Source organism: Coturnix japonica, chromosome 1 (assembly GCF_001577835.2).
Source record: "Coturnix japonica isolate 7356 chromosome 1, Coturnix japonica 2.1, whole genome shotgun sequence".
NCBI lineage: Eukaryota > Metazoa > Chordata > Aves > Galliformes > Phasianidae > Coturnix > Coturnix japonica.
Genome location: NC_029516.1, coordinates 71,811,209 through 71,833,642, shown reverse-complemented (window position 1 = coordinate 71,833,642; position 22,434 = coordinate 71,811,209). Strand labels below are relative to the sequence as shown.

At 47.0% G+C, this 22,434-nt stretch overlaps 2 protein-coding genes across 4 annotated transcripts; one reads left to right on the top strand and one right to left on the bottom strand.

Moving 5' to 3' along the window:
* Positions 1-259: 259 nt before the first annotated feature.
* Positions 260-11,137, top strand: PLA1A (phospholipase A1 member A). Of its 2 annotated transcripts, none has more exons than XM_032447350.1 (11): positions 260-522; positions 1,523-1,763; positions 3,696-3,873; positions 4,495-4,603; positions 5,812-5,913; positions 6,339-6,428; positions 6,626-6,793; positions 7,470-7,559; positions 7,654-7,762; positions 9,669-9,833; positions 10,651-11,137. In XM_032447350.1, the coding sequence occupies exons 1-11, from the start codon at positions 450-452 to the stop codon at positions 10,733-10,735; spliced, it is 1,410 nt and encodes a 469-aa protein (XP_032303241.1). In that variant the 5' UTR covers positions 260-449; the 3' UTR covers positions 10,736-11,137. The 2 variants fall into 2 exon arrangements, with proteins under 2 accessions (XP_032303241.1, XP_015730357.1); XM_015874871.2 differs by having other exon boundaries at positions 262-522; positions 1,562-1,763.
* A 131-nt stretch (positions 11,138-11,268) lies between these two features.
* On the bottom strand, positions 11,269-22,385 carry POPDC2 (popeye domain containing 2). Of its 2 annotated transcripts, none has more exons than XM_015874884.2 (4): positions 19,420-22,385; positions 17,272-17,380; positions 15,107-15,485; positions 11,269-12,207 (listed from the first exon to the last, which is right to left on the bottom strand). In XM_015874884.2, the coding sequence occupies exons 1-4, from the start codon at positions 19,908-19,910 to the stop codon at positions 12,125-12,127; spliced, it is 1,062 nt and encodes a 353-aa protein (XP_015730370.1). In that variant the 5' UTR covers positions 19,911-22,385; the 3' UTR covers positions 11,269-12,124. The 2 variants fall into 2 exon arrangements, with proteins under 2 accessions (XP_015730370.1, XP_015730361.1); XM_015874875.2 differs by having other exon boundaries at positions 11,745-12,207; positions 14,969-15,485.
* Positions 22,386-22,434: the final 49 nt, after the last annotated feature.

Below are 22,434 nucleotides of genomic sequence, written 5' to 3'. Positions count from 1 at the left end.
TCCCCCTGGGGAGGGAATTAACTTTCTCTTTTGCTTCTTGCCACTTAAAACAGTCAAAGGCAAAGCTGCCTGTTCTCCTGCAAGGAAGGCCAACATGCACCAAAAAGAAAGACAGTGATGCAATAGGAAAATATTTAGATGCAAGGTTCTGCTAGGAGCCTTCCCGGCACAAACATATTACGAAACCCTGCAGCTACTTCTCTTGCCTTCAGGAAAAGAAAGTAGGAAGGAAAGGGGTGTCAACATCTATTTTAACCAAAATACCAGTGAAGCCTCTGCTGACACAGACTTTGACTAATCATCAAACAAGAGCAGAGGAGAATGCCCACATTCGTTTTCCCAAAAGAGCCGAGCCTGGTTGATCATTGACCAAGCCAAGCAGAAGGTACAACCCACCACCGTTGTTATTCTGTGTACAATCCTCATACTTGTGGTGGACTAGCAGGAAGATGGTTGAAGTTCTGAAGAGGAAGCCCTTCTTTGTCCTTGCTGGCATCTTGCTGCTTAGCTCAGCACAAGCAGGTAAGAAAAGACATGAATGCATGGCAAGGGATTGAGGGCTTTACACAAAAGGATTTGACTTAAATTCTCCCCAGCATACCTGTGTTTCAAGAGGTCTTTGCTGTAATCCAGTTAGACATCAGGAGAATGGCCAGCACAGGAAAAGTCCTTTCTTATCCCATCTGTCTCAGTGATTTTACTTCACTAACATGATATAAAAAAGCATTCCAGAATTGTGCTGTGTGTAGGGAGGTGGAAAAGAGACTACTTGAACTCTGGCATTGGCAACTCCCAATTTGAAAGCTGGGCAAGTCTAATCTGCAGTAGATGAGGGAAAATAAATAGATGTAATACCTCAACTTCTTGCTTTAATTGGGATCTTTTTCTTTTTTTAACTCACAATCCTCCTCCCCTGATGCCATTTCCAATGTGCTCTGCTTTTGCTAAGCATACCCTTTAAGTAAAGCTAGTTCATGAGCAGCAGTTATTCTGAACAGCTGCCAGAGAAAGTCTTTCCCATTTCTCTCTGGTTCACAGAAAGACCAGAAAAGACAACAGTAAAGGATGGCTGCATCCTACATGGGGAGATCCGAGTACCGAATCTTGGGGGTTTTTGTTTGTTTTTTTCTGTTTACTCTTATGCCACACTCCATGTCACTGCTGTAAAATATCTATTACCTGTTCTACTGGCTAGCCATACACACCACGTAGGTCTGCTATATAGGTCTCTCCTTGACTTATAGCCTAAATTTGCACAGTTTTATACTAGTTATGGGTTTGATGGATTTTTTTTGTTTTGTTTTAATTCACTTCTCAGTAAAACAATTCTCAGTAAAACAGACATCCACAGTTTTCTTCCCCAGTCAATGCTCCAATTCCATCAAAGGGCAGAACAGCTTCTTCAGGCAATACTTGTTTGCCAGAATAGGCTGATTTTAATCTATGTTCTAGCCTTTTGCTCTTTATTAATAGAAGCCAAATTCCTAGTGAATTAAAATGAGCTTTTTCTTCCACCATACAGGCACAGGCCAAATATTCTTCTCGCTCCCTCTCATTGCAGGGAACATAAACAGAACCTCAGGGCATCGTTGTGCTGATTTCCAGACGGCAAATTTCCTACATGGCAGTAAGCTTAATGTCCGGTTTCTTCTATTCACCTCCTCCAGCCCTAACTGTGGGGAGCTAATTTTGGCTGATGATGGCATCAAGAACTCCAGCTTCAATAGCAGTCTGGAAACGAAGATAATAATCCATGGGTTCAGGTAAGAGAAAGAGAGCATTATGGTGAAAATTATATTAATTAACTAAACAAATGGCATTCCCAGGCCCTGCATTGGGCTGGCATGGAAATCCCCTGCCCATCTGACAATCAGACTCTCCCCAGTGGTGACTACATTTGAAACACCTGCTAAGAGAAGAGCCCGGTGTGCTCAGTGTCAAACCATACCTGGAACTGCCTGTGAGGCAGTAGGTGGGACAGAGCCACTGAATAGTTCACCCTTCAAATCTGTGTCTCTCCAATTTTGAGGTAAGGATGTGGTGTGGGACTATGTCAAAAGACTTGCAGAAGTCCAGATAGGTGGTATCAGATGCCCTTTCTTTGTCCACCAATGCTGTCTCTCCTTCATAAAAGGTCAGGTATGATCTGTCCTTAGTGAAGCCATACTGGCTGTCTTGGATCACCTCCTCATCTCATGTGTGCCTTAACATCTCTTCCAGGAAGATCTGCTCCATGATCTTCCCAGGCACAGATGTGAAGCTTACTGCCCTGTAGTTCCCTGGCTCTTACTTTCTTCCTTTCTTAAAAATGGGAGTGACATTTCCCTTTTTACAGTTACCAGACACTTTGCCTGACAGCCATGATTTTTCAAGTATGATGGAGAGTGACTTGGCAACCACATCAGTCAGCTCCTTCAGGACCTTAGAATACATATCATCTGGCCCCATAGACTTGTATACATTCAGCCTTATCAGGTGGCCTCAGATTTGCTCTTCTTTTACAGTAGGAGGGTATTGCTGCTCCTACCCCCACCTCAAGGTTCAGGGACATGAGAGACATGCTGCAAACATTGGTGTAGAGGCACTTCAGCTGGACTACTGGCTGTTTTACATTCCTGGAGGAGCCTTTCCTAAATTATCCAGAACAAATCTGAGGTTGTGAGGTCTTTCCAGAAAATAAGCAGTTGCCCTCACACAACACAGCACACCCCTGTCCCAGGTGGTAATAGGGGAAGTGGATAGTACAGAGCCTCCTCATTTTCCCAATGTAGCAGTGACAGACTGTGTGATTTGACCCAGGACTTCTTGCTGGTTGGCAGCAGAACAGGGCCAGATGTTCCTGGTCAGTTTGCTCTTTCCATGTGGGCTCTATGGTGGTGTACTGTTGTAATTGTACAATTGTAAAGTCAACAGATAACCAGAGGTTACATAGGAAAGAAGATAACAAATGCTTACCAACATCGAGGCTCATGGTAAGGATAGATAATTGCTGATGCCAAGGCTTGCTGCAAAACTCCACACAGGAACAATCCCCAGAAATCCACCCTTCTCTACTTAACCTCTTCCCCACTGTATAGTTGGAATAATACAAGGGTATAGTTGTAATTACAGAGTAAATAGATAGCCAGAGGGTATCTAAGGAAAGACTCACCAGTGCTGAGGCTTTCAGTTGAGATGGATGCTCACCAATGTTGAGGCTCACCACAAAAACTCCACACAGGAGCAATCTCCAGAAAGATGCTACTTTAGTGGTGGTCAGCCCTTAAATGGGATCTAGGAGAGGTAGAATCAAGCTCCACCCCTTCCGAGAGCACAGCTGAATTACCTTCACCTGTGCTCCCACAGCTGACCCATCACTTGCCTCAGATGGTTAATCAAAGGTTCAGGCTGTGATCAACGGTTTCCCATACAGGTGGCTAACAGGAACACCATAGCAAGACCAAGATTTCAGCCCGAGCCCTACAAATGTTTTTCTTGGTTGGTACCTTTCTGAATCAACCCATTCTGGACAGTGTTTGTTACTACACTGCTGCAATGACATGCCAGGTATATGTGTCTGGCACCAGGACAACTTTTTGGCAGCTGCCTGACAGTCTACTCTGAGATATATGAAGCTCCATCATCAGTGAACAATATTTTGTCACGCGCCCTCCTTTAGGAAACACCTAACATATTTGTTTCTCATTACTCCTTAGGGCATTGGGTACAAAACCCTCCTGGATTGAAGGGCTTGTCCGTGCAATACTGCACATAAGTCAGGTAAATGTGATTGCAGTGGACTGGGTTCATGGTTCTACAGGAGCCTATTACTCTGCAGTGGAAAACGTCACACAGCTGGCCCTCTTCATCTCACACTTCATCAGCAAGCTCCTGGTAAGCTCATGTACAGCACAGCTGAACAACACTTATGCAGTGAGGATGGTATATCTTTGCATTTACCAGCCATGAATAAACTCTGTGTAGCATTTGCACCATTAGACCCTGACTGTACAGTGTGGGAGATCATGGGTATGCGCCAGAGTGTGCACTCACACTCCTGGAGCAGCTGTGAAATCAGGAGGATAGAGATAGGGCTGGAAGGAGAGAGGTCTGTCACCCCTCATTACTGATTTGGTCACAGAGTGAACAAATTACTGGGCCACTCTGGTCCTCTGCATCTGTCCTGTGTTTGTGCTAAGCTGTAGTCCAGCTACTTAAGCAGTTTTTGTCCAGTCTCTCCTGTTTACACCACAGAAGGCTACTTCTGGTTTCTCATAAGCCTCAGTACTGCTGCAGGATGTAACCTCACATATTTCAAAGGCAGCATTTTTCATCTCGGTCCCATGGTCCAAAAGAAAGACTCTGGAAAGCAGAAAGGGCAGTAGCCATCATTCCCACATCTAGTTTGTTCTTCACTGTATACCTCAAAAGCAATCCCACATGAGAAGGGTAATGGAGTTTCTGGTTATTTCAGCTTTCCTCCATAGAAATACATATTTGTATGATCATCTGCAGGCCCTGGGAGTCTCTGCAACATCCATTCACATTATCGGTGTGAGCCTTGGTGCACATGTTGGGGGACTGGTTGGGCACTTCCATGATGGTCAGCTGGGACGGATAACAGGTAAAACTGAGACTTGGATCCTGACGTCTTATTCAGTGAAGCGAATTAAATGTCAGGGAAGGGGTATCATACATAGTAGTCTTTTAAGTATGTAGGCTTAATCAATCCAAGCTTTGGGGCTTCTTCCTAGCTTCAAAAGATCCTGACAATCCTTTCTATTCAAAAGAATGCATACACAGAAGAGACCAGCATGTTCTCATCAGCTTCATTTTCAGATGAGTAGAAGCAGACTCCTTCCCAAGAAAACATAACATTTAACTTCAGTCAGAGACCTTTGCCTTACGCTGTTCAAACGTAATAAATGCTCTGTAGGTCTATGTATCTAATTCATTTCTCCCTCCTCAGGAAGAAGCTTAAGGTGTACTGAATAACACTTCTTATTCTATGCTAAAGCCTTTAACATGAACTTGCTCTGTATAAGTGAGCAGGGAACCTCTCAGCTTTTTGCATGAGACAAGGCAAAAGAACATGGATGACAAAAAAAAGCAGTACATTCTTCTGGCCCCTTATCTCTCTGATAGCCTTCATTTTTAGGTAGGAAGGAAATAACTTCTTTCCCTTCTCCTCCTCCCTGCTTCCACACACAAATTCAAACACGTCAGCTTGTATTTTGTTGATAGCACCTTCTCCATAGAGAATTAATGGGACTTAGTCCAAAAGGCAATTAAAGTGGCCAGCTCTGAGGCAGTGTTACAAGGAGCAGAACTGCTTCTTAAACTGTTGTTGGTGCCTGGGGAGTGAAAAAGGTCTTGCGAGGCTATTTTCCAAAGCAAAGTGAACAGAATAAACATCAGCCAGAATAAAAACGTGATCTTTAACCTGTTCCTTGCTATTGCCAAAGAAAAATCTGCAGTATTACTCTGGCTCCTCAGAATTTGCTCCAGGAGCAAGTTTCAGGCAAAAACATCAGCGGCTGCTTGAGAACTTGGTTTTATTTATGGGGAGAAGGCTCAGAAGTATTTCTGTTTTAAGACTGTTTGGCAGTACTGAACCTTTGTAAAGCTTAGGTTGATTAACACCTACAGTGCTGAATTCATCACCAAGCTCGAGATCTCCAGTGACATTGCTCAGACTGTAGCACTACTACAGATAACAGCATAATTAGGAAAGGTGCTACAGATTTGAATTTAAATAAAATTACTGGTCCAGAAATAAGAAAGAGAGGGTCTGAGGAGTGTTTGTTGTTCAGGTGTTTGATTTTGTTGCAGGCCTGGATCCCGCAGGCCCTAAGTACACCAGAGCCAGCCCGGAAGAACGCCTGGACCCTGGGGATGCCCTCTTTGTGGAAGCCATTCATACCGATGCTGACAGTAAGCTGGCTTCTTTCCTCTTCAGCCCACCGTGTCTGTTTGTCCTGCCATCATTATTGCTAAGAAGCAAGCAGGTCATTGTTCCATATATGCCAGCTGACCACAAGTTCCGGTCCAGTCTGAGGATGTTCCCCGATTAGATAGGCTTCAGAGATGAATGCACTGGCAAGCATCCACACCCCAGAGCACATCACAACAACAGGTGGGAGCTTTAGTGTTGTAGACACGGGGCAATCTTCCAGCACGTATTTCTTCCATAACCCTGCTACAGCAGAGTGAGTTCCTGCAGAACAAGCTCCGTGTGCTTTTTACCACTTGCAATGAAACCTTGCTTTGCTTTTGCTCACGTGACAACAGAAAGGTGCCACTGTGAGAAAGTAGTAGAGCCAAGCATAGGAATAAAGTTGCATTCCATCTACTTTCAGATTTTGGGATCCGGATCCCTGTAGGCCACATCGATTATTTTGTCAATGGAGGCAAAGATCAGCCAGGATGCCCCCGATTCATCTCTTCAGGTGAGAATACTCTAGGTTTCTGTGTGCCTTCTGTTGTGGTGAGATCACAGAGGTGTTTACAAAACATTATTTTGCAGAGAGGAAGTGGCTGCAGAATCTTTATTCCTTGACTTTTTGTTCCTTAGGAACCGTCAGAAAAGCCAAAACCAGCTGAAAGGCTGACAGCTGCTTTTCTCTGCATGCATTTCTTCCTGCAGGCTACAAGTATCTGATCTGCGATCACATGAGGGCAGTACATCTCTATGTCAGTGCCTTGAAACATTCCTGTCCCATCGTGGCGTTCCCTTGCACGAGTCATCAGGATTTTTTGAATGGACATTGCGTGGACTGTGGTGATCCCTTCCTATTGTCCTGTCCCAGAATAGGTACGGTATCAGCGTGAGACCTTCATGGAGAAGGGGACAATACATTCTTGATGAGTGCCAGCGAAACGCACAGGACATGGTTGAGATTTTTCCAAGCAGGATCTGAATGGGAGCTATCTGGGGATAGGGAGAAACTGTATCATTTTCAAACTTCCGTAGAGAAGCCTGATGCTCATATATTATCCAAGGTAGAACACCGGTGTCTTGAACATCTCTGATCATTAAACATTTCACAGGGCTCTTAATAAAAGACATCCTCCACAATCTCTTGCCTAGCAAATGGGCAACTCACTCTAAAAGCGTCCTGTTTAGAGAAGCAGATGGAAGTTTTAGCCCAACCCCAAAGTCTCAATCTTGTACAGACTACTTACTCTTACTTACTACTTATCTCCCAGCTCCTTAGGTGTCCTTTGTCCTAATACCTTGTGTGGGCTTCCATTTGCACAAAGCCACTAAGAGGTCAATGCTGATGGTTAGCTACAGTAGTCAGAGGAGATTTTATAGGGCCTGTTAACCTGTCAAACAGATGCCACAAACCTCTGCTTGCTCTAGTATAAAAAAAAGGGTCTGTCCTCCAAGACAGTGAAGTTGGGAGTGAAGGTGAATTGGAACCAATTCTGTTTCTGTCCTGGGTCCTTCATGGCTTTCTCTCCCATGGCTCTGTTTCCTCCCACAGGCCTGCTGGAGCAGGCAGTTGTCAACATGAGAAGGCTGCCTATGGAAGTGAACGCTTATTTAATGACCAGTTCTTCAGCACCATTCTGTGGTAAGTGGCGAAGAAGAAAAGTTAGTTTGTTAGGCAGGGTAGGTCTAACGCACAGCACCTGCCCTCACTCCCACGTACTTTACCTCTTGCTCAGTTCACCACAGCCTCGTTGAGTTCCGCTTGGAGAAGAAAAGAAACGCAATCACCAGCATTGAAATAACTTTCTTCAGCAACAGCACCAAGGACACGACAAAGATCACCATGTGAGTTACAGTGCATGCTTCTGGCTTGCTTTTTTCCCAGTTCCATGTGTAAGGATGTTTTCCCCAGTCCAGGAAAGGCACAAGGATGGAACATCTCCCTAAGTGCAGCCACTGTGTGATGAACCACAGTCTTTCTTAAGCTCCTACAAGTTTACCTTAAATGCTTTCAAGAATCAGGTATGTGCTACTACTACTTGGTGACTCTGACAAAGTCCACAGTTACACAAACCAAGAGATGTACTCTGGGATCCCCTTTGTACTGTTATGATTCCTATTTTACACCATGCCCATGCCTGGTGCTGATTTAAATCACTCTCAGTTATTAATCCTACTGCGCCAGACGGAGCTGGCTACAGCAAGACCCCATCCACTGGAGGTTCTAGACTGATGGGCTTGGATCAAACATTTCTGTTGATGCTCAGTTGATGACAGCAGTTGCAGAAAGAAAACAGGTACATCCCTGCACAGTCAGATAGGTGAGAACTGGGGAGGGGGAGGCCCCCTGGAGGGTGTTCAGCATGACACGGCTGCTTGATTATGGATTTCCAGACTAACACTGCAATTTGGAATTCATACTCCAACCTGATGGAACTCACATCTGTCCAACCCCATAGTGAAGCAAAGGCAGATTCAAGCAGCCCTGAAATCTCAGAAGCCAGATCTGCCTTCTAAAAGGTGTGGGAAGGAGGAAATAGCAACACGCAGGTCAAATCAGGACCCACAGTTTGTTCAAGAAGACATGCAGCGCTTCCTTTTGCAGCTGTCAGACAGTGTTAGTCATGTGTGCAGCAGGAGGCACGTGAACCCAGGAGAGAAATTTGCCTGGGAAGCGAGACAGCCAGGCAATCCCAAGGCTTTACTGTACCCTCCGGTTTTAGTGAGACAGAAGGGTTACAGCTACCCAGGGACACCCTTGACCTGGAAGACAGCAGCTGTGCTGCACTTAAGTGCCCTCTGAAGAATCGATTCACAGGGGTTGGAAGGAACCTCAGGAGATGATCAGATCCAAACCCCACCTAAAGCAGGTTCCATACAATAGGTTGCACAAGTAGAAGTCCAGATGCCATTACCCTACACTTGCTGCTCACTGCGTTCCCAGGAGATGAGTCCTCAAGGCTGACAGCTGCCACGGGGCTGACAGAGTACAGAGCTTTCTACATGATGTATCTCCCTGCTGCACTGGTGTTGCTTATGCACCATGTTATGTAACATGGCATCATCCCCCATACCCATGAAAACATAGTTCTGGTTAGCCAGAGTCCTACATGCACCCAAAGGCAGCGTAAGGCTTTGACAAAACGTCAGTCCCAGCAGTGAATGGGCAGCATCACTTCAGGGCACACAGCCTGCCACCAGGCTCCGGCAATTAGCAGCTCTGGCTTTCCTCAGCTCATGTTACCTGGCAAAGAGCATAAGGACAGGCAAAAATTCATCTATCCATGCATTCCACCTTCAACGTGGCCTAAAGTAAATACCTTGAGAAGAGCATAAAAAAGGCAATGTAGACATACAGCACCAATTCCTGAAGGTAGTTTCCCTATTTCTAGCTAAACACATTTCAGGGACATTCAGAGCCAAAGGTGAGTTGTGTTCATTAGCTCCCAACACTTCTATTTTCTGTGAGCCTGTCCATACTCCTCCCATGATTTATGCAGTTGTGTAAAGTTTCTAACACGTGACAGTAATGTTTATATGGAAGTACTCCTGATTACAGTGATGGAACATGAACAGAAGGCTAAGAAAGATACATTCGATTGCTGACTCTCTTGTGACGCCCTATATTTTGACAGATGAGTCTTTGTACTCCAAGGGCTTCAGATGAGTGCTCCAGGCTCCTCCAGTGTTTCAGTCTACATCTACAGGTTGGTGGAACACCCATCCTCACATCTCTTCCCTTCCATTGCAGACCTAAGCAGGAGGAGGTGGGCAGACGGCTGCTGGCCCACAGGGCTCCCCTCTGCCAGACAAACAGCATGACACTCAAATACCTCCCCAAGAATCGCTTTTGGAGGAAGGATGAGTCACACATTGTTGGCAAGTTCTGTGCAGCTCCACTGCCTCTTGGTAACAAGTAAGTCACAGCAATATCTCCCAGGGACGCACAGAGCTGAGGATGAAGTTTGTAGTTTATACCAATGCATTCTCTCTCCAGTTTTGATAACCTTGCAAAGAGGTCTCGCCCACCCTTCTGCATCCCCATATAAATAACTTCCTACTACCTAGGTAGTTTTCCATGACACTACACTTTCCACACACTTGCCAAGACTGTTGTAGATCCCAAGTTCTTGCAGATGGCAAAATAACTGGGTCTGTACAGATGCATTATACTCTTTCCATATTGTTACTGAGCCAACACTTACCTTGGCTCCAGGCTGAGACAAGGCAGTGGGTACTCCAAAGCAGGGAAACCAGAGTCTGAAGACTCTGTTCTGAAGGGCAGCAAGGGAAATTGAGCACGAGGCAACAAAATAGGCCCAGAGAAAATAGTCATTCCCTTTGTAGATTTTGGGCATTTGATGGTAATGATTATTCCTCATTAGCATGCTTAGCAGAGCAAAGAATTACAAAGCAGTGATGGATATGCAAATATGTGGCTTTTTGCCTCTTATGAATGGGATAGCATTGCACATGGCCTTGAAGTTTGCTGACCTGTGCCATTTGAGCACTGGATGCAGTGCAGGTGGGAAGCTGTGCACAAGTTCACAACTGCACTCATCACACAACTGCTCAGAGCAGCAAAGCCCAGCTGATTCATCCCAGCTCATCACATGCTCACCATACCTTTGCAAAGCAGCACAAGATCCATCTGCATCTTGCTTGCCCCCGTGTTAGGACAGCAACCCCTACCTGCTAAAACACAGTCTGACTTCCCTGTGCTCTTTCTACAGCAGGACCATGTTCTGTCTGCCCTGGATCCTCACTCTTTATGACAACACAGAACTCTCCTTCCAGCTGTCTGCTGCTTGTGCCTAGCACTGCTTTTTGGAGCCCACCTGCATACCCAAAGCTGTGAAGGAGCTCTAAACCTGCTGCTGCTCTCTGCTGACGGATGACGCTTTCATTACAGGACTGGATGGGTGTGTTTGTTTTTCCTTACTCCCTGCTTTTAGGAGTGGATATCAAGAAAAAGAAGCAAGCAGTACATTAGCGATTGCAAAACTAAGCAGTTACAAGACCTCTCAGTAAAAAGACTGTATTGGGACTTTTATCTCACAGATTCTGTTCCCAGGTCTGAAAAATGAGATAGGTGAGTCATTTAACCTCAAGATTGGAATTGCAATGAAACAAGAAGATAATTTCACTCTTCCTACACAGGGAGTATCAGGATGATTTCATTTGTGTTTTATTAAAGTGTCCTGAGATCTTTGTACTAAAGGTGCAACGTATTATTTATGTTCAGAACGAGGTGTTCATTTTTAGTTCAGTCTTGGCACAGGGAAGCATTACAGAATCACTTAGATGAGAAAGGATTTATACGATCAAGTTCAACCACCATCTAACGCTACCAAATCCATTTCCACACTTCCTCCTAAGGTGCTGTACTACCTCCTCCCTACCAGTGGCTGCTTTCCCCAGATGCTTTTTGCTCTCGTGAGTTTCCTTCACTGTGTGCACATCCTGAGAACAAGCCCCACTCAGTACAAAAATGCCATTTCAGACTCTCCTTCTCACCTGAGTCCCAGTTTCTCCTCTTCCTTATTGCAAAAGGATCAACTCAAACAACTGACCCTTCACCAGCAGTTAGTAATGTCTTTGCTAAGCAGTGCTTGCCAGCAGTGAGAAACCTAGTCCCTAGAAGGGCTTTCCTGGCCTTACTAGAGCGGATGACTACTGTGATGTCATAGATCCAGTCTCCATATCATGCCTTCTGAATCACGCCCATTGCCAAAGCCACCAGGCACCCCAATTCCCACTGTCCTTTTCCCCATGGCTTTCAAACCACCTCACATTCTTTAAGGAGCGTTATCACCCTCTCCAAATCTTCAAACACCACCAACTTATCCTCTATCTTTAATGGGGATTGTTAAATCAAAGGGAACGCAGATCCCATGAGCAGCTCATGCTGCTTGCAGCCATATCGCTGTGCCATGGTACCAGGGCTGCCGACATGCCCTGGAGAGGCAGGATTAGAAACCAAACCAAGGAATCATCATCCTGGGGCTGGCAGGTTGAAGCAAACATTGTGGAGTGGGAGGTGCTGGAGGGTCACTGCAGTCCCACGCGTGTGCTTCATGTGCTCCTGAGTGTCCGTGTCCATGCAGGCAGACATTTTGGTGCATGCTACAGTGTCCATCTAGTCAGAAAAGTGTGAGTACACACACCCCCCCAGGGGGGCTTGGGATCCAAACAGCCTGCTGTTCCCTAGAGCTCGGGGGTCTGCGTGGGAGCCAGGGGAGCTCGTCCTTTGCAGGGAGCAGGAAGGTGGCTCCGGAGGTTCTCAGAGGCTGTGGAAAGCAAGCAGCGGAGCAGGAAGGAAAAATAAGAGGAAGAGACAAAGAAAGAAAGCATTGTTAGTCACAGGCATAATTCTTACTTGTCTTGCAAACCTTTCCAAGACACAAACCTCACAAACCCCACCATTACCTTTCCTCCTCCCCCCCTCCTGTTAAACTAGCATGCAAAACCATATAGTTCTTCCACACATGATAAATCAGAAAGTGTTATCCAAGCACACTGAGGCAGCAAAACCAAAGCACTTCCAAGCACCTTCTGTGATACCACTGGAACAAAGCCCAAAGCTCCTTTAGTTTTGCTCGCAAAGCAGGTGTAAAAATCCCTACTAATGTAGATACCAGGCTACAGGCCATTGAGCACCCATCCATTTTGCCCACCCAAGAGAAAGCCAGCTCACAGATGCAAAACTAAGTAGCAGCAGCTACACATCTTGCAAACATTTATAGAACAAGCCAGAGCAAATGCAATACGGAAGGGGGAAAAGGCAGGTGGCTTCTGGTTGCATGGATTTTCATCCAGGGATTAAAGCTTCGTTTGCTAGGGAACACTGGGCTGTACAGCAGTCTGCTGCTAAATCAAGTTTTGAACAGAACCCTTGAACCTGTCTCTCTTAAACGGGCAAATTACTGCAACAGCTGCTCTCCTGAAAAAGCATGTGCTCTTCTGTGGGATAAGTCTGTTTGCTACAGCAGAAAAACACATCTCACAGGAAAGGTTTGTACTGAAACAGCCTCAAGTTGCAATGAGGAGGTTTAGGTTGGACATTAGGAAGAAATTCTTCACAAAGATGATGACTGGGGATTAGAATAGGCTGTCCAAAGCAGTGGAGTTCCCACACCTGAATGTATCTAAGAGATATGCAGATGTGGAACTAAGGGATGTGGTTTAGTGATGGGATTCAGTAGGTCACACTGATGGTTGGACTTCATGACCTTACAGGTCTTTTCCAACTGAGGTCATTCTATGGCCGTACAAAAATCACTGTGAGCACTCAAAAATTGTTTCCTGCATTGTGGCATAGCAAGGTGACAACAGTCAATGAAAAGAAAGGTGATTTGCAGAAGTACTCAGCAAGAAGAATTTAGAGACTTTAGATAACCAGAAGGTATTTACTCAGGATCAAAGTCACTGGGGAGACAGGTGAGAGCTCAGGACAGGGGAAAGCCCCAGGCAAGCTGTGAGACCACAGTGACCTGAGAATGGATATCCTAGTGCTGAGAACATACAAGCAAAACACAAAGTGCCTGTACCCCACTTACAGCACTAACTGCATCTATTTTTGATTGCATCTATGCAACAGAAATGCCTGACAGTTAAGAGAATGACTGTCTCATAACTGATTCATGTTTCTGCTTCTCCAAGTAAGGACTGAAAAAGCTTCAAGTTTGTCCCTCCAGCAGCCTACAGCCTAACTGTCAAATGAGGAGGACTGCTAAGCAAGTTCCATCATATCCCAGATTTCAAGGCAGTAGACAGGGAAATGCAGGAACAGGCACATGACTTAATTCAAAGCAGAATGGTATAGGATGGGAAGATCTTCAGCTCCACAGCGTTCAAAAAGTCTTTTCAGCTTTCTTGCAGACTCAGCTTGGACTCACGCAGTGGTCACTCTTAGGAAAGAAATCCCAGGTCCAGACTTAGAGTCTGGCAACTGGCTGCCAGAAAGCAGCACTTCAAGACGGCGTGAATGCACATTTGGGGGCTGCAGCTGGTGCGCAGCAGCTGGCTAAATGTAGCTCAGCATGGAATTTATCTCTCGGCCACTTGTATCTGAATTTCAAGACTGAGCCACTCCACTAGCTATTTCTGTTCGCCTGTACTGCCCCCATGTCCCCAAGCCCAGGAATTTCCTCCCCCAACAGCAAGGAGATGGTATTTTGGAGGGGAGCATCTTATTCCCGCTTACCAGAAAGTAGAGCTTGGGGCATTTAAAAACAACATTTTACGTTTGGCCTGACAGGGCTCAGGGTCATTGGAAACTTTGAACAATGCACAGTGCTCTCCACTGTCCATCCATGTTAAGCTCTGGAGGTGGTTTTACTTGTGCTGGCCTCACTGAGGTTGTCAAGTCTCTCACCCACATTTACCCTCCCCATTTCCACACCAGAGTATCTCCAGTCACAGCTCTACCTCACACAAGCAGGCTGGTCCCATGCCGTCCTTGCAGGTACCCATACTTCCTATTCACCTGGACACCATTATAGCTGCCTCCTCAGGGGAAGAGGATAAGGCAGGGAGGAGCTTCCTATGGGTTGGTGACCAGTCCTTAAACCCCACTGTGTGTCTGATGCCTGTAAGTAAGCCTTTACCTCCCCCTGCTTAAAATTAGGCAGATCAAGGACATCTCCTTGGGTTCTCTGAATCAGCTGGCAAAAAAATGCTGTCAAGTGCAACAGATCTCACGGCATTATCTCAGTCCTTCCCAACACCATGATGACCAGGCAGGTGCACCAGGCAATCAAGGTGCATTTGGGGTGATTTCCTTGGGGAAAAAAAGGGCTGTGTGGTGTGGGTTTATAACTACTTGTATTCTAACCTCTGTAACAGGAGAGTAAGAGCGTCCTGTGCTGGCAGCGGGAATCCACCAGGAGGGAACTGGTAGGGCCAAGCAGCCACTATCTTCTGCTCTGCTTTGGGGCTGCTGTATCTCTGCCCCTGACCTCAAGGGAGCCATCTGCACTCTTCCTCACCTCTGTGGCAAGCAAGGGCAAGAGGCTGGGGAAGGACTTGCTGCCACTGGTGGGTACTTACGCGGGGGTGCCACATGGGGTGACACATGCCTGTGCAGGGAGCACCCTCACTTCATATACTCCCCTTCACTCACATAGTCCATAAATGACCCTGGTAACTCAGCAAAATCTTCCAAGACAAGACTGGTGGAGTCCTCACCCAGCAGGTCGCTCTCAGGCCGGGAGGACCGAGGGCGCGAAGCAGGTGGTGGTGGTGGTGGAGGCTGTGGAGGGGGTTCCAAGGCCCCGTCCAGCCCATGGTCAGGCTGCGGTGAGCACGGCAGCTCCTCAGCCTCCTCCAGCTCCCCTTCTGAGGAGGCCGGCCCCAGAACATGGTAGAGGCTGGGCAAGCGGATGTCAAAGCGGAGACCGAACTTGGCAAAGAGCTTCTCATTGAGGGAGTAGAGCTTCTCTGAGATGTCATAGCCCAGGTGGGAGGAGAAGAGGCGGGCAATGTAGCGGTCCTTCCTCAGGAGGAGGTACAGCTGTCGCCTTGGCCAGGTGATGTAGCTGCAGTCAGTTTCAGCTGTCAGTGTGACCTGTGGGGCAGGGTAAGGGAGTCATTATTGCCATTTTTTACAATAGCTATAAGACCAGGCTAACAATAATTTTTAAAATATACAACGCATGACCATATATTGCAATAATTATAATAAAAATGGAAGAAACATATGCAGGGTGAAACACTCTTGGGCCAGAGAAGAACGTCTGAATGTAATGGAGACACTGGCATGCAAAGAAGCATCGGAACCAAAATATCCCAGGAGCTCCCTTTCACTCCATACACAGGGGTCTCCTTGGCCACTCACCGTGGCAGAAGGCCATTGGGAAGCTGAACATAGCTTGGCTGCAAGTGCGTGTCCTTGGGATTGATATCTAACACTGCTGCCACACAAGCAGCTGCCCTATGAAAGAAATACAGGACCTAATACCTGAGAACTTCCCCAGGGCAAGGTTAGTGAGAGTATGGGTCACACAGAAACTTCGGAGAGAAGAATCTCCTTTCCCTAACCAATTTCTGGTGAGCTGCAGCAAGAACAGTTTTCTCCTAACCAAGCCAACAGGACAGGATTTGTTCATGAACCCCTCTGGCACCATCAGAGCTTCTGGGAGAATGAGCCAGCCACAAAACCTGACTCCTCCAGGCACTGGAAGCCAGCAGCTTAGCAGCAGTGTGGGAAGAAGATGTGGCCAAAGCAGAAGCCATGAGAAAAAGTGGAGTGAGTCAGGCCCCTGCCATTTCTCAGTGAGCTTAGAACTGCTCAACCCAGTCAGCCACGGGGGAAAACGTGGGCAAGAAAAGCCTTCCATGTCCTCTTCCAGCAAAGATCCAGAGTTAAATATGCATTTTTCTTTCATCTATTTCTGATTGTGGTGCTGGAATAAGGTTGAGATGAAATAGTCTTATTAGTGACACAGATGAGGGAGGGTCTAACACTTGCCCAAGATAGCATGTCACCATGGGCATCAAGAACAATGTTCTGCCAGGAACATGGACCAGTCAAACCTCACCTGATGAATTCTGGTCTCATGCAGCCTGATAATTCTTCACTCTCCTTAGTGAGATGGTAAGGATTACTCTCTGTCCACCTCAGTACCTTGGCCTGACATCTCTTCTGTTAACAAGCTGTAGCCTGTGCCACACTTACAGGGTCAGCCATTCCCTGCTGCTGCTCCTCTGGTAGGATTGCAATGATCACTGATGGCAGGGGTCTCAGAACCAGTCACCATCACCTTCCCACCCCCTCACAGTATCCAGGCCAAACTCAGACCTGAGGAAAGCAGATATGGGGAGCTGCCTTGGCTTAACCAAGTCTGAACGTCGCTGCCCTCAAAAAAGCATAATTCCCCAGGGATTAGCAAAGCCCCTCCTCATATGCCCCAAGTGGCACACTCTAGACTGACATCCTGACAGCTATCAGCCAGCCCCAGTTCATGGGTTAAAGGCAGTTCATGGGATACAGGCTTGCATAATCTCCTTCTGAAGGAAAGCCAAACAACAAATACTGTGGTGTTGACAGCAAGCGCAAAACCCTCTCAATTGCTGCAAATAACAATCGTTCTGGTCTCCCAGCAAGGGATTCCACTGCTCAGAAAGGACCATATTCAGGCGTGAATCATCCTTTCTGCTTCCTCACCCCAAATAGATGCCACCCTGCCACAGAACAATGCAGCCCACTGGGCAAACACTTCAGTGTTGGTATAAGGGAGCATTCTGACAGCAGCATGCCAGCAACCCAAAGCCTCCCCCACCAGCTGAACTGTGCATTGCTGCTGACTGGCTGTGGGAAACCAGGAGTGAGCCTGGGTGACTCTCAGGGTTACCTGGAACGTTCCTTCCTCAGAAGGTCGTAGTGACTCCCATTCTGGAGAGTCCAGGAACTGGTATGGAAAGACGTAGTGGAGGAACTGCCCATCCTGGCTCACACGGACCCTGCAGGTACAGGCAAGATGCACAGGCTTAGAATGCAAAGCAGATACCCCATGAAATTGACCACACAGACAGTCCCACCTGCAAGGAGAGGCCTTCTCCCTGCCTCACACGTGTCCCACAGCCTACTGAAGGTTGCTGCAAATGCTCCAGCCTTTGGGGCTGTCTCTCTTTTTCTCAAGGGGAAACAAGATTCACTGCCACTGCCCTGCTCTCCACCTGTTTCATTTCTTACTGCATACCCAGCCCTCACAGGTGCAATGCCAATCCTAAACCAGGACTTCTCAGCCCACCAGACTGCTGCTGTTCAAGTACTTCCCAGCCTGACCATACCTCTTTCTACCAGCATCTTCCCACTTTCCTTTGAGTTGCATGAGGGCAAGCAATCCTCACCTCCATACTGCACAGTCCTGTCCCAGAATCACATTGGCATCATGCTGCAAGCTCATAGTTTGCTGCACATTCAATCTCACAGCCTCTTGTCTTCCAAGCATCATTTGCACAGCCTGGAACAATGGCAGGGCAGGCTGAAGCTCTGTTCTTAGCTCAGCACCATCACCCTGCTGCATGATTTGGGGTCTCTTATCTCTCCCTTGCTATGCTCTGCAGTAGCATGAGTTCAGGGGCAATTCCAGCTTATAGGAGTTACAAGGCTTGGTTTGTTGCTGAATTCCAGTTAGTTAGATGCACTGCCTGGGAAGGTCAAGGTCTGCAAGACTGCAAGTCTGCAAGTTCCAGGCACATCCTATGCTTCCAGCCCACCTTATCTTGTTATTATTCCATTCCAGAGAGGGCATCACAAGAACAGCAGTGCTCTGCAGGGTCAGCCTGCATAAAGTGGGTAGCAAGAAATGTAAATCCAATCCCACCTCCATAAAACATCCCATAGCAAGATGCATACTTCCCACAGCAAATGAGAGCAGAACAACCCCACCAGCACTGGCTTACTACATGCTACAGCATTTTGTGCTCACAGAGCAGCAGCAGAAGATCCAGTCGGAAATACACGTACCCAGTTTCCTCCCAGTACATTGCCTGGGTTGGTAGTCCCAGAACACCCCCCAGAAATGTACAAACACACACAAAAAAGCAAGGACAACCCTTCCTCATGCACCCCCTCACCTCCACTGCAGTAGACCACAAGTTCCAGGTAATGCTGGATTCGTCTTCCCAAAGAAAAATCCTTGTGAGACACTTACAGGTCTCTTTCCTTTTTTACTCTCTCCTGACATTAACGCTGAGTGCCTGGCAGCAGTTAATATCACTACCATTTTCTGCATTTGGATTGTGAAAATTGGAAAAAGATGATCATGGGGGTGTGCCGTGGGCTCCAGGGTTAACAAATGCCAGTACCTCATCAGCACTGTTCGCTCTGCAATCAAACCCCCCAGTAAATAAATAGCAAATGAACATAGCTTGCAGACAATCAGCTGCAACTATCTAAAGGTCCCTGAGGTCATCTTTGATGGTCCAGAAGGAAAAGTGTGGATGCATGACAATACAAAAAAAAGGGGAGGGCCTGCAGAGGTGAAATGGATTCTCTTGACAAAATGATGCTTGAAGTGGAAAAACTGAGCCTTGAGGGTTCGGGTAAAGGGAATGGGGAGGGAGGTCTCCCTTAATACTGCTGGCCAGGGCAGCAGGTGAACCAAAGGCTTCTGCTTGGCATACTCAGTCACCCATAACACAGAGCTGTGTCTGGAACCCGCAGAGAACATAGGTTCAGACACACCACCTGCTCCTATGGCGCCCATTAGAAACAAAATAACTTTCAAAAGATAAAGAAAGGTAAGGATCCCCCAGCATTATCAAAAGCACAGCTGTGCTGGCTGCATATCATTACCTGAAATATATATACAAAAAGCCCAAAGGCTAACTGAACAAAATAAAAATATCAGCCAAAGCAGCAGGCAGATATATATCAACAAAGCCCTTTCAGAGGAAGGATATAATCACCACCCCAGTTAGTACAGAGGGAGAACACTACGAACAGCAGCCTCAGTGCTTTGCTGTGGGCCTGCTGGGAACCGGGAGAGCTTTACCTGCCAGACAGCAGCAAGGAGAGCCGGTCGATGGGCGTCTTGCCCTCCACTGCGTAATTCTGGTCTCGGCCTAGTGATTGCACTTGCTCTTCACAGCATTTCACAATTTCTCTGTAGACTTCCAGGGGCACCTGCAAGGGCAGGTACATGGCCTTGTAGAGAAGCTCAAACTCTTCAGGGACGGTGTCTCTGCGAAGCCGGTAAGCAAGGTGGGCCAGCTGCAGCACGCAGATGAGGACGAGCAGCACATTCCAAACTAAGATGTCAAGCCCGCAGGCGCTCAGCCAGCCCCACAGAGCATAGCAGAAGTAGCCCGGAGCCAGTAGGCCGAAAATGTAGAGGGACCCGAAGATGCCGCTGCCGCCCATGTAGCCCAGGAGGACGATACAGCTGGCCAGATGGTAGGCCGCTCCCTCCATGTGCTCCTTCCAGGCATCACAGGCAGGAGGCTGGAGGACAGCTTGGTCCCAGGAGGGGCTGTTGGTGCTCATCCTGCCCCGGCCGGCTGGAGTTAAAAAGCAACTGTCATATGCAAAGAGTGCAGAGGTCTGAAAGCAGAGCTGCTGGGTGACTGTTCCTCCTCCCACTCCTCAGTGCCGGCCGGTCCCACAGCAGCACACTTCACGGCAACATGTTAAAGCACTGCTAGATGTTTTCACTCCTGAAAAAATCCCCAAAGAGCTCACTTTTTGTGGCTCACAAATCAGGCCGGCCCTCTCCCTACCTGCGCCAAAGCAAAACAGATCTGGCAAAACAGAAGCTGAAAAAGCACAGGCGAAGAGAAAGCAGAGGCCATTAGCTGGAAAATTCTGAGCCCAGTTAGAGATCTGGTTGCAATGCTCCTGTCGCCAGCCCTCTGGCAGTGAAAATGAGCCCGTGAGAGCGCGGCGGGGAGGGCGGCCGGGTTGGATTTGGTACGTCTATCACTTGGCAGCAGCGAGGAGAGGGACCCCAGAGGGATAACCATGTTTGGAATTGAAATCCAAGGAGCAAAAGCAGCAAGGGGAATGGAGAACAGGCACGCACCCGCCACTTAACATAACTCAGGCACCCAGATAAGTCCAGTGCAACGAGGGGAAAGGAGAGGGAGAGCAACGGGCTTTATCACTGAGAACTCCAGGCATCTGCAGGGCTCAGCACTGTGCTGTGCTCTTACAAGAGTGACCCTCACACAGAACAAAAAAGGAGAAAGGTTGTCTCCTTCTGCTGCGACAGGCAGCAGTGCCAGGATTTCAGCAGAAGAGGCTGTTCCATAGGACATTATTTTCCAGCAATGGGCTCTGCAACACAGCATCTCCATTGGCAGAGCATTTCAGATCTAAAGGCTTGAGGTATAGCACCAAAGCACAATTGTGAATACAAGGGATAGGGCTAAAGATAGTGAGCTGTTGGGACACAGCTTTATCTGTCGTGAAGATATTATATTGTCTAAAAGTCCTGGAGCGTAGCACTTAGAAGCGTGCTTTGCATGGACATCCCAATTGAGTAAGGATTCTTTCACTCCATGAGTAACAGGCCTGTGTTGTCAGCCATGGGCAAGATGTGTAAATGCAGCTTTTCCCCTGCTTCGAGTAACACATTATCAATCACACCAGCAGGATCCACCCCACTGCCAGGAAGCAGCAACATTTCAGGCATTGACGCAACCAGCACGGTCAGTCAACAGTATGAAGTTGGCCTGCATGGGTCAGTGGGGTAGGGATAGGGTTTCCAAGGGTGGTTGTGTTTCAGGATGAGCTTGCAGCTGCCCTGCCTAACATGCCATTCCCATTGGCATCATTCATTTAAAGAAACACAATCAGCTCTGCCACTAATAGCCCTCTAGGATAACACTATCAACTGGGTGAGGCACAAGCAATGCTTCACGGAAGCCTTAAAGAACATATTATGGTCTCAGCCAGCACAACTGCTCTCTGCAATTATTAGTCTATGTGCAACACAGTGCTGAACCATTCCCGAGAGCAGCAAAGGTACCTCGACCAGTTGCCACATGCTAAGGAAATAACACAAATAAAGCTTCGCCCAGGGTGTGAATACAATGCAGCCATGAAAAATGTTATAAGGAATATTACAAGGAATGCCTTTTTAGGGCAAGCTGGCATTTGATGCAAAGGGGAAATGGAATATCAAGACTGAGAGTATTTAAGATACATCACATAAGATGTGTAAGAACTTCCTTAGTTTTCTGAAACGAGATTTTATTCTAATGCATTGCCTAGAATTGGAATACACGCCATCTCATCTACAGATATGAGGTTCATCCAAGCTGAGAATGCATAAGCCAATACTGACTCAAGGAGAAAAGCTAAACAAACACTAGAAGGGAGATATCAAGCTCAAAACAATTTGGAATCAAGAGAATCTGGCCTAAAGTCAGAGAGGGAACAGTTAGACAATTGTTTTCAATTTATTCTGTAGTGCCTTACCAACAATACTTAATTACAACAGCATTCTGTTCTCCCCTGCCCAGCTCTTTACTCTGTGCCACCATTTCCACACAGGATACAAGGCCACAGGGCCTCTGTCCTTTGCTTATGAAACACTGTAGAAAGCAGTCTGAATTCCTCTCATACAACCTGCAAGTCTGCCATTTAACAGAGGTTGTGGGCTCATTGCTGCTAGCCCAGAGACAAAGCACAGATTTCTTCAGTTTCTGAAAAGAAAGCTCAGCAGGAGGAAAGGAAATAACCAATCATGCTACCTTAGAGCAAATTGTTTCTACTTTTCAGTAGGGGAAATTAAACCTAGTTTTGATTCTAAGGAAAATTAGTTTCTTAAGACTGCAGTAGTCATTGCAGAAATAGTTACACTTAAGAGTTACAAGCTCCCCAACAAGCCTCAACATGACTTCGCTGAAAGCAGTAACAACAATATTGGGAGCGTGATTTCTCAATTGGCATCAGGCAGAAAACCCACACTGAAGGCCCACCTGTTCAGCCTGGTCTGACTGATCCCTGTTCTCATTTCAATTAAAGCTTTCCTGGTGCTCTCCATTCCTATAACTCAATGTTTTAA

Excerpts from the sequence above, each read along its gene's own strand:
- PLA1A (XM_032447350.1), top strand. The coding sequence starts at position 450 with ATGGTTGAAGTTCTGAAGAGGAAGCCCTTCTTTGTCCTTGCTGGCATC. Across the intron at positions 3,874-4,494 it reads ACTTCATCAGCAAGCTCCTG|GCCCTGGGAGTCTCTGCAAC; the intron begins GTAAGCTCATGT and ends GATCATCTGCAG. Across the intron at positions 6,429-6,625 it reads CCCCCGATTCATCTCTTCAG|GCTACAAGTATCTGATCTGC; the intron begins GTGAGAATACTC and ends TTCTTCCTGCAG.
- POPDC2 (XM_015874875.2), bottom strand. The coding sequence starts at position 19,910 with ATGAGCACCAACAGCCCCTCCTGGGACCAAGCTGTCCTCCAGCCTCCT. Across the intron at positions 17,381-19,419 it reads TCCTTGCTGCTGTCTGGCAG|GGTCCGTGTGAGCCAGGATG; the intron begins GTAAAGCTCTCC and ends CTGTACCTGCAG. Across the intron at positions 15,486-17,271 it reads CTGAGGAAGGAACGTTCCAG|GTCACACTGACAGCTGAAAC; the intron begins GTAACCCTGAGA and ends CCTGCCCCACAG.